Genomic DNA, 14,584 nt, shown 5'->3' with positions numbered 1-14,584 from the left:
CTACACATTCTCAAATGTACACTCTATGACATGGATTAATAGTGATTTTCAATACAACGTCGGGGAGTTTACGGTTAGAAGTGCATGTAACATTTCTCAAGAAATTAAGGAAAAAAAAAACAAAAAAACAAAAGATGAGGTCATTAAAATTGAGGAAAAGTGAGGGTAGGGTGAAGGAAGACAATATGCAAATATCATCTAGACTTGCTCCAAGCACAAACATCCATATGGCATCCATAATTACCCCATTTAACTATCATTGACAAAAAGTAGTTCTTTACAAGAGTCCAGCATGGATCCAGTACAATATACAAAAAACTTGCTCTGAACAGTCCAGGGTTTTGAGGTAGGAAAACATCACTGATGGTCACTAACCATTCCCAACAAAAATGTGTCCAAGATGTGCAACACGCTGAACAGCAACTAATTTCTTGACAGTTAAGTCCTTTATACTTTTCTAAGGGGAGCCATCAATTAAAATGGATGCCCCTAAGCTTTCTTGTCTCCATGTGATGAACTGCAAGGTCCACTGACAACCATCAGAAGCTAAGAAAAGGGCATATATGCATTAAACAATCTTGAGTATATGGAATAATATACATGCTTGAGAAAATAGTTGGCATCACAACAAACACTTATCCATTCTATCAGTCCTATGATGACATTTATCTTAAGATCCTCAAAAAAAAATACCATTTAAAATCTTCCTTGCTCACTTTTTTTTGGTAAGATAAATTTCAATACAGCAACAATAGGTTCATAACGAGGGGGTGGGGGACCCTAACAAACACCCCAATAAAGTCAACACAGGGCTCAGTAAAAACATTTAACAAAAAAAAACTGGAAATGGAGAGTAGTGTTCTTGTGGGACTCATTCAAAATTAACTAACTACACACTTTCTGAGCTCTTTTTTGTTTCTCGCACTCCTAGAATTTTGGGGTGGAACCTTTGTCCTTTAACGAGAGTAGTGTTCAAGAGAACTGTTGCAAGATGTCCTTGCTGAGTTTTTAATTTTTAAATTTTATTAAGAAGAACTCAAAATTTTCCTTTAAAACTTTGGATCATCTCTTGGAATTTCTTGTTTAATGTTTCATCTGAGGTAGTCAAATTATCTTTCTAAATGTAAACCCATTGAAAAAGCAGCACTGAATCATGTGTGCTTGTTATTGCAAAACTTCAACTTTGGCCCCTCCAAATTCCCCAACAAAAGAAGAAAACCCTGTGCTCACCTCAAGCTTCATCAAAAGGAATGTACTCAGCAGTTGATGAGGATTCCTCTATATCAGCTTGAAAGAACCAAAAAAACTTCACTACGGATTAAGCCTGATCCCTATGATTGTATGACGTGGTTATTCATGTCTGGAGAAAGTACTTGATGTGATGTTATCTTGTCACATCTTTCATGTTTCTTGGAAACAGAACCAGTACTGTTGCCCTCAATTGTACTCAGTTGAGGTCAATTGGGTCTTGAAGATAATACTCTAATTGCCTTTCTTCTTCCCATATGATTGTTGTCATATATTGGCTGAATGCCAAGAATAAGAATTATATTTCACCCATACCATAGAACTGAACAAATTAAGTTTATTTTAAGATTCTTTTCTTCTATAATTCTTGGAAGGGTGAAACAGAAAAATCCGGGGTAAATCTCATTATACGTTTGCTTCAGTTCATAATAATCCTTTAAGTGGCTCATCTCAATCAAATTTCACAAATAGCAAATGCTACTTTTAATACATTAAGGACGATATCCATAATGGCCAAATAAATGCTGTACATTATGGATATCAATGGTAGTCAGCTTGCAACTTGATGTCATATCTTACAGCTGCTAATAAAGAAATCTACCAATTTTATAAACATCCAATAAATCATGGCCCTCTAAAGGTAAGATGTGTTAGCGGAAGGTAATGAGGTCAAGAGGACTTACACAATTTTTGACGTCAGACTTTTGGCTTCACTAACAGCAACACAAACAGCATATACTGCCATTTTCTTTACCTATGAACAAAGAAATCTCTGGAGTGTCAGAAAAGTCAAGAGATACAGCAAGCAGTAGCCTCATATGCATGGCACTAGAAAGTACTGATTCCAAGATAAAAAAGCAGAGACACTTTCCTTTACGGATTCAAAAAGGAAAATGCTACATAAGCTTGAAAAATAGGAAAATGTGCCAATCAGAAAAAAGTCATGTATTGGTAAGCCTGTTGGTAACCATTTGAAAAATCAGACATTATTTCATTGGATAAAGGTTCATAATCTTCTTTGACTCTAAAGCTAGGCATATGAAAAAAGAAATCCATACAATCACACAGCCATGACATCTAGCTCGATGCTCTAAATTATTGAGAGAAGCACATTACGAGTAATGCAAAAGCAAAGTAACGAGCTGCAGTAAGGACTTGAAATGACATGTACCTCCAATTTATCTTCCTTAGATCTATGGTCTTTTGGTAGCAAACGAAACTCCTCTGTCAACCGAATGCATTCTTGAACGTTCTCAGGGGAAACAAAGTCGAGGGCCACTTTGGTGCATGACTGGAATAGATCATGAGAAAGTATTAAACTTGATATGGCACATACTGAAGATAAAATCTAAAAATATTTGAATACCGTCTGAAAAGGCTTATGAGACTTTATGACTTCCATGTTGTTGATACAATTTTACTTAATCTGCCAAACTCTACTAATCCAGATAGACAAAATCCATCCACCAAGGTTTCTTCTGAACTAAAACACAAGGTAATAAATAACATATTGAAGCACGTTGCCATCTTTAAATTGATTTTTTGCTTTGGCAGCTTAAGAGTTTTTCACGATTGAAACAAGACCTAGATGCTTTCAAAGCTTATTATAAATGTCTTAGGATTTGACTCACTAATTTATGAGTTAAGTGTATTTTTATGTGCAGGGGTAGATCTGAAATTTCATAGAATTCTTCATGCGCACAGTTTTACTTTAAGTCTTTTATTGGGTTTTACTAGAAATTCGTTTACTAGCCAAATTAGAGTTCTAATCCTTGTAGGTCAAGTAAGAGTCAATGGATTTATATAAATATTCTTAATTATATTCTCTCTTTTTTCCGAGGATACTTTACTATATTCAAATATTCAAAAAATTCACACCTGACTAATGGTGTAATCAGTGGCTTGCCTTATTGAATGAATGCTTGCTTAAAGCGTTCTTCTTCTCTCTTCTTCTTTGACACATTGTTGATATTTTCAAATCACTGTTCACAGCCCTCGAACAGCAAGGGAGCTATCTCTTTTCTCATTCTTTACAACCTTAAATCAAGCCCTTTTCCTTAGATATCAAAACCATAACAACCACCGTACTTTACCAAATGGCTACCACGTAACCTAGCAAATTAGCCTTAAATTCCCAAAAACAGTTGCTGTCCAGAATTTCCAGCTACTGTTTACTTCAAGATTGCCCCTTATTCTCACTCGTTTTAAACCCTAGTCAAGTCAACTTTTGAATCCTAACCCTTTCTTTTAAGATTCTCAACCCTAGATCCATAAGTTCTCTTAACCCTAAACTTGTTAAATCCCAAGTTATCTAAAAAGCTTAAACTAATAGGAAATAGTGAATTTAATCATTTAATTAATACTTTAACACTCTCGCTCAAGTTAGGGCTCAAACACTTTTTCATTGAAATATAAGATAAATACCATGGTAAATCACTAATTATCTCAAAAGCTTAAGTTAATAGGAAATTGTGAATTTAATCATTTAATTAATACTTAACAAAACTCGCCACAAGCATATATAGACAGATTCCCTAAATCTGTCCAATGTCAAACTATTACCTACTAAACTTTGAGCTTCCATCTCATGCAGCAATTATTTCACTATAGATGCCTCTTCCACCCGTTACCGAATAAGTAAAGGATGCCTCACTCTTTAGTGAAAATAGGGTAGGTCTTTTGAAGCCCCACTAAAATCCTTTCAAACCTTAATCACACCCTTTTATTTTTCTCGTTCAAGCTATTTATATGGATCTCAACGTCTCCTTTCTTAAAAAAAAAAAAAAAAAATCATGGATTTTGAGTAGTATTAATACACAATTATTGCCTTCACTGCAGTTGCTCAGGCCAAATGGGACCATAAGGACAGTTAAAACTACTTCAGCAAAACTAAGCAACCAACAAAGACTCCAACATATTGAGCTATGTCACATTCTTTATGTTTTTGGGATTTTTTTTTTTTTTTTTTGGGGTGGGAGGGGGGGAGGAGTGGGGAGGGGTTTTGGCACAAATCATGAAAGAAGAGAAAAAGCAGATTTCCTAGTACTGCGAAAAGGTAAGCTCAGGATAAAAACGCATATTTGATTTGAAGAGAACTGCACCTGTCTATTTCTCACTTGATGAGGACATCCCGCAGGAATGAACACAGCCTCACCGAGGTGTTGCTCAAATGTCCATGGTTCAACACCTGAATATAATTCATGATTACACGATGCCGTGTCCTTTATCCATGTCACAAATTTAAATTATTTGACAATGCACAAGTTTTTACCGAACTCTTCCTTCAGCTGATTTTTATGCCTCTCATTTAGATAAAAGGTTTGGTCGTGAATAGGATGAATAACCTGAAGCAAGTGCAAGTGAAGCACATCAACTCAAACAAGTCAAAATAATATAGGCAACATTGTTAGGAAATAACGCTCACAGAATTCACAGGAAGATTATTGATGTGGCAGAATTCTTTCTGATGCTTCTGTAGGTACTCAATTAACATGGGCACATCCTGCCGGCGAAAAATGTCCCAAACAGCACCTCCATATACGATCTCCGAGATATCATTGTTTTGAAGGGAATCTCTAGCCGAATTTGCATCCAGTTGGGTTGACTCTAAATCGTTAATTACATTGCCTAAAACTGTTTCACTCGAAGAATATTCCCCGCTGACAGACTTTAGTTCAGCTGTTATATTAGGAGGCTGATGATTTAGATCACATGAATTTCTTTCAACTGTTCCATCTTTTGCAAGTTCATTACATGGTGACGAGCATCTTATCAAGTCAACCTCTTTCTTAACCATATCACTTGTCCTCTCAAAATTCCTTCCCGACAAAGAGGAGCTCGAATCACACGTATGAAGATCCAATTTCTGAACCATTTTATCAAAATCTCCCACTGACTCGCCATCAGACTTAACAACCACTTGGCTTTCTGGAGAAGCAGGACTGCCAAAAGCCCAAGCTCTACCTGATCCTAATTTACACAAATCCAAGGATTTATTTTGTTGTTCATCCAGTGTTCCTTCCTCTGCAATTAGCCTTTCCAGTAAGGCAGAGTCGCTCTCGGTAATGTCTGCTTTTTTAGGATATTTATGAGCCATGCTTTTATCTTTGCAAGATCTTTTTGGTGGCTTTCTTTTAGATGTCCTTGGAAACTTATGTGTCCCACCACAAAGCTTATGGAAATCTTCAGCTTCATATTTCTTTTTTAATTTGTTTATGACTTTTTGTTGGCCCGGAGGAATCTTTACTTCATTTGTGTGGGTCAGTACATTAACCTAAACAAGAAATGAAAATGTTATGAGTTGAAGTAGAAGTAAGACAAAGTGAAATCTGGGAAGCATATAGGGGAAAAAAAAGAAAAAGAAAATACTTTTAACGGCTAACACTGACAATTCCGCATCCAAATTCAGACATTTATGTTTGTGCTTCAGGAAAAACAAAAATGATTGATGAAATACACTGAGTTGAAGGAAATCACAAATCAATTAGTTAATTATGATGAAGGTGACAGAGGCAAAGAGCACAATAACAAGGTGATGTGCATGCCAGAAAAGCCAAAAAGCAACCATATGTTAACATAACAACTAAGCACAGATCCCCAAAGTTGCTGCATACCGCATCAGAAATGTCACAATGTAATTTTGTCACTGAATCACCTCTACCAAGCTCTTTCAAAGATCCATAAGCAACGTATGTTTTGGGTCCCAGGTCTGGCTTCAAAACAGCAGGAAGCTTGGTGGCTAGATTCAGAAGACCAGACCTAGGATTGGTATAGTCACAAAAGGGAAGCATGGCAACAAATTCAGCGCCATGTCTTGGCAGACACTCCTCAAAAGAATTTGAAGCAGGCCAATCCTTCAGCTTCAACATTGCTGGCCACCCATTCCTATAACTACGGCCCTGTAGATAGCCCTTGAAGAACTGGAAGATATTAATCTCAACCTGCAGCAACAATAAAGAACACAAAGTTCACAGCTTAAATTAGCAAGAAAATATTTTCAGCAGAAGCAGCAAAATATATAAGACAACTGCATGCCAGAGTTGCATGTAATACATTGGATGATAACCTGATATATGCATGTGCAATATGCAAGATAAACTGTCTTACATGGTACAAGCTGAATACCCCCAATCTTCATCTAATTAACTAGGCATTTATTATAATTCTATGTTTTTCTTATTTCCAAAAGCCAGGAAGAGAACTTTTTCACTTAAGGCACGTCAAGACAAGATAGGAAAACCCTGAGATAATCTAAGGTTGACAGACTAAAAGATAGTAAGATATACCACATTATAGTAATACATAAAAAACTTTGTCAAAGTTCAAAAAGGAATATTTCTAACTTAAATCTTTAAGGTAAGATACACAATTCGCAAGTGGCTCTTCAATCAACTTTCAAATGCATCACAAAAATAATTTAATTTACCCAAATTTTTAAAGCGGCCCTCTAGTTTCAAAAACAATTAATCCTTCTAGTATGCTAAGTGTTTCAATGTGGTGAGTTTGTAATTAAAATGGTCAGAATTGGTGCATATGACAATTATATGATCGTTTGATGCAAAACTTTGCCCTAAACTTAACATCGAATTTAGAAATGTATGTTCAAACTCATAAGTTGTGCTTTAGGGTTCCATCCACAACAAGCAACAAAAATAAAGACTGCAATCATTGAAATTATCATGAAATCACAAGTGGTTGATTGTTAAGAGTGAACTTATATGTTCAAACTTAAGTTTGTGCTTTAGGGTTCCATTCACATCAAGCAACAAAAAAAAGTACTAAAATCATTGAAATTATCATGAAATCACAGGTGGTTGATTGTTCAGCCTCTCAACTTGAGAGGACGTGCATAAAGTACAGTATGATAATGTGTCAGCCAAGTTTCAGAGTTCCCACTCAATCAGAAGAAGATTCCAGTCCTTGCTATTCATTGTATGCTAGGTCAGAATTGCCACGCTCAAACCCACAGCTCATGATAATTGCAAGTAGACAGAAGCTAGGTATTGCAGCAGGTACTCTTTTTGGTTGCATGAGTACATGTTGAAATAGACATAACATAAGCTTAAATGGTGAAAAAATAAAAATAAATTTACATGCTATGGACCATGGTCTATGGATCACTAAGATGTTACTGGATCAGAAGCTATCATCCACATTGGAGAAATTAAATGCGATTTGAAATGATCATGTCATCAAGACAAATTGAAGAAATCACATTAGCCACTCAAGAAATGCACCAAAGTACTATACAAGATGGGGGGGGGAAGGATGGGGGAGAGAAAAATGAGCCATTAGAAAATTGTGAAATGAAATTTCAACATGAAGAGGGAATACATACCTCACACCAATGGAAGCAATCAATGGCTTTAAACCTGGCTACCTCCTCCTTTAGTATTTTTTTTGCCCCAACAAAAGCCCTCCCCATGACCATTGGTTCCCAACTAAGACCAGTAGTCTTTTCCAGTACATTTCTAACAATGACAGGTTCACCTCGCATCCAATGCATTTGAAAATGTTCAAACTCATTGTCCCCCAAGTGAACAGCATTTGGGCAATAGAGCAAGTTATCATGACTGCTCTCCCTATAAGCTGCTCGCCTTACTTCAGAATCCATTTTTGCATTTCCTGCAATGTTCGTAGGATGACACAAAGAACATCCTAGAGAAAAATCATTATCTGGTGGTTGATACTTGAAAATGAGGTCCTCTGCACTCTTAATCAAATCGTCGACCCAATTAGCTTCAAATATACGTCTCAGTGCAAGCATCTCACTACCACAACCTCCTCGCACTTTTGGAGGGCAAGGAATCCTACCATCAGCCTCTGCTTTCCAATTAGGAAAGTTACATGACATGTCAGCTATGCCCTCATTCACAGGAAAGGCCACATGGCTCTCCCAATCATATGTCTTCCCATTTGCAGTCTGAACATTCAGTTCTGTATTTTGACCGGTTAGTCCTTCAAAAAGCTGTTGGTGGGAAGATTCTGCTTCATCACCTCCACGCTGCAATCCAGTTCTTAGTTCTCGGCAACAAGTGAGACAGAGATCATAAGAACAATCAGGATTGGAGCAGCTTCGGAGGAAATTAACAATGGATGTATTGCAATTGTCACTGTTAAACAAGTATGTGCTCATAATTACAAACTTGTACCATTGAGAACAAAGTAATAACAAATGCAGAAGTTTCAGTGCATTTAAATGCAGATTCTGAGCTAACACTGATAGTCACGTTGGCCGTTGTGATGGATAAATTTAATCAACTATGATGGATAAAGATACCAGTGTAAGAACAGAGAAATAATAGTCAACTATGAAAACAAAATAGCATGCAAATAGAGATACCACAAGTTGAATTCATGAACAACAGATTTTTCAATTCCATTAGGGAGCAAGAGATGGTACCAATATACTCTATCATCATCGTCAAGTACAGATCTTGAAATATCCTCTTCCACAACTTTGACACCTATGAAAGAGAAGATGAAACACATTTTTGGGCATTCTGAGTAAAATATCTAGTTGGAAACTAAACTTACTGAGTGATTATTATATCAAAGTGCAATACCACGTATGCTGGCTTCTGCCTCTAATTCAGAGCTCTGCTCCTGTTGAATATGCCTGAGGAGAGGCAGAGTTTTATATAGCATGTAAAGCAACTTTTGCAATTTGACATTGTTATCCTTATCTTCTTGTTCATGTCCAACCTGTTAAAACCAAATACTTGCTTGGCATGTGAAATGTGTCATGCAGAACCACAGGAAATGAAACAGAAAAGGAAAAAAAAAAAAAAAAAAAAAGGAACAGAGGCACAAACCATCACATTTAAGTCCTCCTTGAGACATACTCTGCAATTGCAATTACCGCGACAAAATGGACATGCAATCGCCATATCATCTCTTGTTTTCTCTGGGTACCTATTTATTTATTTTACAGTATCATCAGAACCATTGGATGAGAACCATGTTATATCGGCAAAGAAATACAATTGAGGTTTACAAAAAATGTCCCAAGTTTATAAAAATCAAATTTTTTTTGCAAACAAAATGAACCATTTACTCTTTATTAAACATAAGAAGCTGAAAAGTTCATTATTAGTCTCAATGGAGCTGCTGAACTAAAAAAGCTAGGGTTGTTAAAAGAGCTTTGTGAGTTCTTATTACCACTTTGCAAGGCAGTTGTAGCAATAACATTTCTTTCTGCAATTAGAACAAACAACAACTCCGCTTCTATCATTCCTCCAGCACTGATGGCACATTAAACTCCTTCGACTTTTCTTGCTAGTATCACCCTAAACAATCACATAGTTAGATTGGCATGCAGTTGAAAATTTGTATGTTTAACTATTTAATGCTAAAATTTCTCAACGACAATGAATTGATGAAACAATTAGAATAGTACATAGCATATACAGCATTCTGTCATGACTTCTTTTACAGATGCAAATCAGAAGCAAAGAAGAGGGTGGGGCAGGGGGGAAATAGTCATGTCAGAGAATTGGATAAACCAGTTAATGGTGCAAAAATATTAGTCCTATTTTCTACACTCATTGTCATTGGTACTTTAAAATTCACTTGTTTCATGCGTGCTTAGGATAGTAGTACTTGCCTAATCAGAATGCTGAATAATGAGTAACATTGGTATACTGGTACTACCAATAAATTGGTTGCTTTCAAAGCCAGTCAGCTCGGATTGCAGAACTCCACTGTAAAGACCATGAAAGCAACCAAAACCTCTGTGTTGTTAACCATTCACGTCATGGAAATTACCACCAGAAATCTTCTATTTCATGTTTTCTGTACTTCATGGATAAATTCCAAGTCACCATTGCAATTTTCCATCTCCATTCGTATCATGGAACGTAATTTTTAGTTTACCATTACTTCAAACCAACAAATCTTTGCAAAATTGCTAAAATGCAGTATTCTTCTGAAGAGAAGGGAAAAAATGGAAGAAAGTGGACTTCGTCTGTAGAAATTAAATTATGACCATAGCTATAAAAAAACAAATATTTGTATTCTTCAGTTTCCAGATAAGAAAGCCCTCCGAAAGCAAAGCCACAATTTCTAAGTTCACTAAGAGCATAAATGCCGGTCAGCACCAGCACTGCAGAGAAGGATAGCCAACAGTTACACACATTTGAGGTGAGGATGTTAAACTTATCCATTTATCCAGTAAAAAATTCTATGAATGCCGAGTTACGGGAAAATTCATGGCATGAAAACTCTCAGTAGTTTGGCAGTGATATAGTAGAAAAACAGCTCTACATGATGGTAACCGCCCTAATGTTCTTGCTTCCTCTAATTTGTTAACCATTAACAAGTGAAATCCTAATTCAAATAAATCATGACCAGAAAGAAAAGAGATGGATGCAAAGTAACTCACTGATAATCCTGAATTTTCCAATCCATTTGAAGTTGGTCTTCCCTCCCTAAAGCCATCAGAATTACTCTGTTGGTTGTTGAACTTCCGGGGCCTCCCTCTAGGTCTTTTCCAAACTTTGCCGGGTTCAGATGTTAACTCATTAGACTCAGTCTCTATTTCACCAGAATACCTCAATTGCTCAACTGGAACTAGCTTGGAAGGAAATGTGTAATCTTGATGTCTCTGCGCTAGTATCTTATTCAAAGCTTCACCAACAATAATAACTCTCTTATGCTTTGAACCCTTGGGTTGGTTTTTGTTGTCCTTTGAACGCTTACGATTATCTTTTGGCTGGATAATCTTATCTGCACTCCCATTACCACCCGTGGCTTCAATCACGATCTCCTGATCTTCTTCACTTACAAGAGTAGGCCTCTCATTCTCAGACCACATTGGCCAAAAAGTTTCAACACCACTACTATCATTTCTGCCCATGAGTTTGCAGGGCATTCCCTGATTTTCTTTGCCAGGAAGAATTTTCTGCTTATTCTTTGAACCCTTTGGTCGACCACGTTTATTCTTTGGCCCGACAATCTCATTTCCACCTTTGATGTCATTAGTGTCTTTCGAAGGCAATCCCCTACCTTCCTTACCTAGAAAAGCTTGTCTCTCATTTTCCAATTCCGTTGGCCAAACAGATTTATCGTAGCCATCATTAACAGCCACAATTTTGGCAGCTATTTCTCTATTTTCTTGACCTGCTGTATTGTTTACATTTTTAGAACCCTTTGGTCCACCGTGCTCGTTTGTTTGCCGAAAAGTCTCATTTCCTTCTTCATCACCATTACGCAGCCTCCCATTCTCCACAGCCATTGGCCAAAGAGTTTTATCACCACCACTATTAACAACCACAATATCTGTAGGTACTCCATTTTCTTGACCTGCTGAATTTTTCTTCTTATCCTTTGAACCCTTTAGTAGTCCACGCTTATCCTTTGGCCAGACAATCCCATTCCCACCTTCAACATCATCAATAGGCAATCCCCTATCTTCCTGACCTACAGAATTAAGCTTCCCATTCTCCACAATGGTTCGACAAACAGTTTTATCACCACCATCATTGGCAACCCCAATATCCCCGGGCATTCCCTGATTTTCTTGACCTGCAGAACTTTCCTTCTTGTTCTTTGAACCCTTTGGTCGGCCACGCTTACCCTTTGGGCGGGTAATCTCATTCCCACCTTCACTACGAGTTGCATCAAAAGGCAATTTCCTCTCTTCCTCTCCTACTAGAGTCTGCCTCTCATACTCTAAGCAGATAGGCCGAACAATTTCATCACCGCCATTATCAATCACAACTTCGCCTGACATTCCCTTATTTTCTTGACTCCCAAGATTTTTTTTCTTACTCTTTGAACCCTTTGGTCGACCACGCTTTTTTTTTTGCCCGACAATCTCATTCCTAAGTTCATTACAAGAAATGGCTACTTCAACAACCGATCCTGTATCTTTATCGCCCACAAGAATGAGCCTCTCGTTATCTAAAGCTGTCAGACAAAGGGTCCCTTGCTCATTGCTATTTCCATCGACATTGTTACCGGGCGTTCCATTGTTTGTGTCCATTTCAAGACTTTTCTTTTTATTCTTTGAACCCTTTGGCCTACCCTTCGACCTAACAACCTCATCTTTGACTCCATTTTCACCAGAAGCACCTTCCAACCTTTCAATACCCTCTTTAGCATCAGCAGCAAAAGTTTTACTCTTATTCTTCGATCCCTTTGGCCGGCCACGCTTTCCTTTTAACCCTACCACCCCCTGTCTGTCACCATTGCTTCCTCCAATTTCACCAGACTCACATTGAATAGCTTCAACTCCAAGAGTTTCGCCTCCATCTCCACATACATTATCACCAAAATGACCCTGGACTCCTTTACCATCAAGATTTGAACGCGCAACTTCCCCGAACCAAAATTGGATTCCTTCACCACCAAAACTCAGACCACTATTTCCAACGCTACCTTCGCCAGAAAGGGCTTGAATTCTTACATCAACAAGGTTTTGATCATTGACCTTACTAAAGAAGTCTTGAAATCCTTCACTATCAAAACCCAGACCATCATTTTTGAAAGCATTCTCGATTGACCCAACCGCCTGAATTCCTTGACCGCCAAGAACCCCAGTACTGTTCGGATAACCATTTCCACTGTTCCAAAGCTGAACAGCTTTACCATCATCAAGACCCTCACCATACGCATTTTGAATTTCTTCACCACCACCAAGAATTAGGCCATCTACTTCACATGCAGTTCTACCAAACCCGTCCACGTGACTTCCTTGGCCGCCAGGAACCCCACCGCCATTTTCACAAGCATCTTCACTGCCCCATAGCTGACTAGCTTCACCATCAAGACCCAGAGCACCAATTCCACCGATGACTTCACCATACCCACCTTGAATCCCCTCACCACCGTCACCACCACCACCAAGAACTCGGTCAACATTTTTTCCACTCGCAGCTTCACCAAATTCTGGACCATCTCCACAAGCCCAAAGCTGCTGCATACTTCCATCACTGACCTCACCAAACAGCCGTGCAATCTCTTCCCCTACGGTCAGACCATTACTGTTCCCACCGCCAAACCACCCTTGAACTCCATCCCCTCCAAGACCCACATCTTCATTTTCCAAATCTTCTCCAATCCTTCGCCTTTTTATGTCCCTCCTCCCGACACCCACTTTCCCTCCACCGCCATTTTCACCAGAAACCTTCTGCATCCTCCTCCTCTTGTTCCTCGGCACCCAATAGAGCTTGTGCTTCTCACAAAAAGCCTTACCATCCAAGGCTCTCTCGCTACACCTCCAATTCGATGTCCCTCTTATGGGTCTGACCGGATTTGCCCTCCATTCCTCATTTCTTAAACCAAACACAAATTAAAAATCAACCAAGCTTTTCATCATGCAGGGACATTGACTGTTGGAGAACCACAAAGATGATTCTTTTGATGATGTATCCTATTGCAGCATTCAATTCCACAATGTCTGGTCTGGCCTACTCGGTTTCCTCAAAGCGAAGGGACAGCTCTACACGCATACCTTTCAACGTAATAGAGGGAGATTAAAGGGACCACTTGTTGGGAGTTTGTGACACTATCCCTCCTCCTCACTAATTTCGGACATTACTGTTCCAGACTTCCAACTCTACACCTGCCCCGAGTCAACATGAAAGAGTGCTTCGTCCACGATAACCCGTCCGTGGCCCAATTCCTCGTATACAACGAAACGGCAAGAATTCTGCGATCTTTTAAGGACGTTTTAAAGTTACAAATACAGCTCAAACCTCTATTACGAATAAACTACTTGAAGATAACTTCTACCTTTACTTCAAAATGGACTCCTATTACAAATAACTTTTACCACTATTCTCGGTACCTATTTTACACCGACTAGCCACATGTAGAATTAGCTTTGTGTGTTCAAGTTAGTCGACATAGTAATGCTACACAACTCTTTTTACAACTTAGTAACACGTGTTTATATATATTTAAAATGACATCGGCCACTAATTAAAAAATATTCAACATCATTCGATCACGATAAACTAGTTAACCTCGTGTGTTCACGTTATCGTACGTTGGTAAGTATTTGGAAAGGGTAGCTGAAAAAAAAAAAATTAATATCTTTTAAAATTTTAAAGATATTTTATTATATAGGGTATTTAGTATTTTTATCAATGTAATAGTTTACCGTCTCAATGTTTATCATATTTTTAAAAATGGTTAAATTCACTTTACCCCCTGAAGTTTCAAGAGTTTTTCAATTCGAACTTCAATGTTTAAAAATTGACAATATTCTTTCATAATATTTCAAAAAAATTCAATTCAGACTCTTCGTTACTAATTTCCATCTAATTTGATGAAAATATTTTGATGTCCTCTATTCCAATTTTGCTCTCATGAAAACCTATGAAATTAAGAG

General features: G+C 37.9%; 1 protein-coding gene across 1 annotated transcript; it reads right to left on the bottom strand.

Annotated features, from left to right (window-relative positions):
• Positions 1-228: 228 nt before the first annotated feature.
• Positions 229-13,879, bottom strand: LOC132181486 (uncharacterized). The gene is made up of 13 exons (XM_059594735.1): positions 10,631-13,879; positions 9,409-9,536; positions 9,063-9,162; positions 8,814-8,952; positions 8,651-8,714; positions 7,586-8,360; positions 5,862-6,188; positions 4,673-5,521; positions 4,520-4,592; positions 4,350-4,435; positions 2,420-2,539; positions 1,932-2,002; positions 229-517 (listed from the first exon to the last, which is right to left on the bottom strand). Exons 1-13 carry the CDS (start codon positions 13,382-13,384, stop codon positions 490-492), a joined length of 5,514 nt encoding a protein of 1,837 aa, XP_059450718.1. The 5' UTR covers positions 13,385-13,879; the 3' UTR covers positions 229-489.
• Positions 13,880-14,584: the final 705 nt, after the last annotated feature.

The sequence above is a fragment of the Corylus avellana genome, chromosome ca1 (genome assembly GCF_901000735.1).
Source record: "Corylus avellana chromosome ca1, CavTom2PMs-1.0".
In the NCBI taxonomy this organism is placed as follows: Eukaryota; Viridiplantae; Streptophyta; class Magnoliopsida; order Fagales; family Betulaceae; genus Corylus; species Corylus avellana.
This window is presented reverse-complemented; position numbering and strand designations above follow the sequence as displayed.

Bases quoted from the DNA above. Each gene is read 5' to 3' on its own strand.
- LOC132181486 (XM_059594735.1), bottom strand. From the start codon at position 13,384: ATGCAGAAGGTTTCTGGTGAAAATGGCGGTGGAGGGAAAGTGGGTGTC. The intron at 8,715-8,813 runs GTATTGCACTTT...TCTCTTTCATAG, and splicing joins GGCAGAAGCCAGCATACGTG to GTGTCAAAGTTGTGGAAGAG. The intron at 5,522-5,861 runs GTATGCAGCAAC...TTTCTTGTTTAG, and splicing joins ATTGTGACATTTCTGATGCG to GTTAATGTACTGACCCACAC.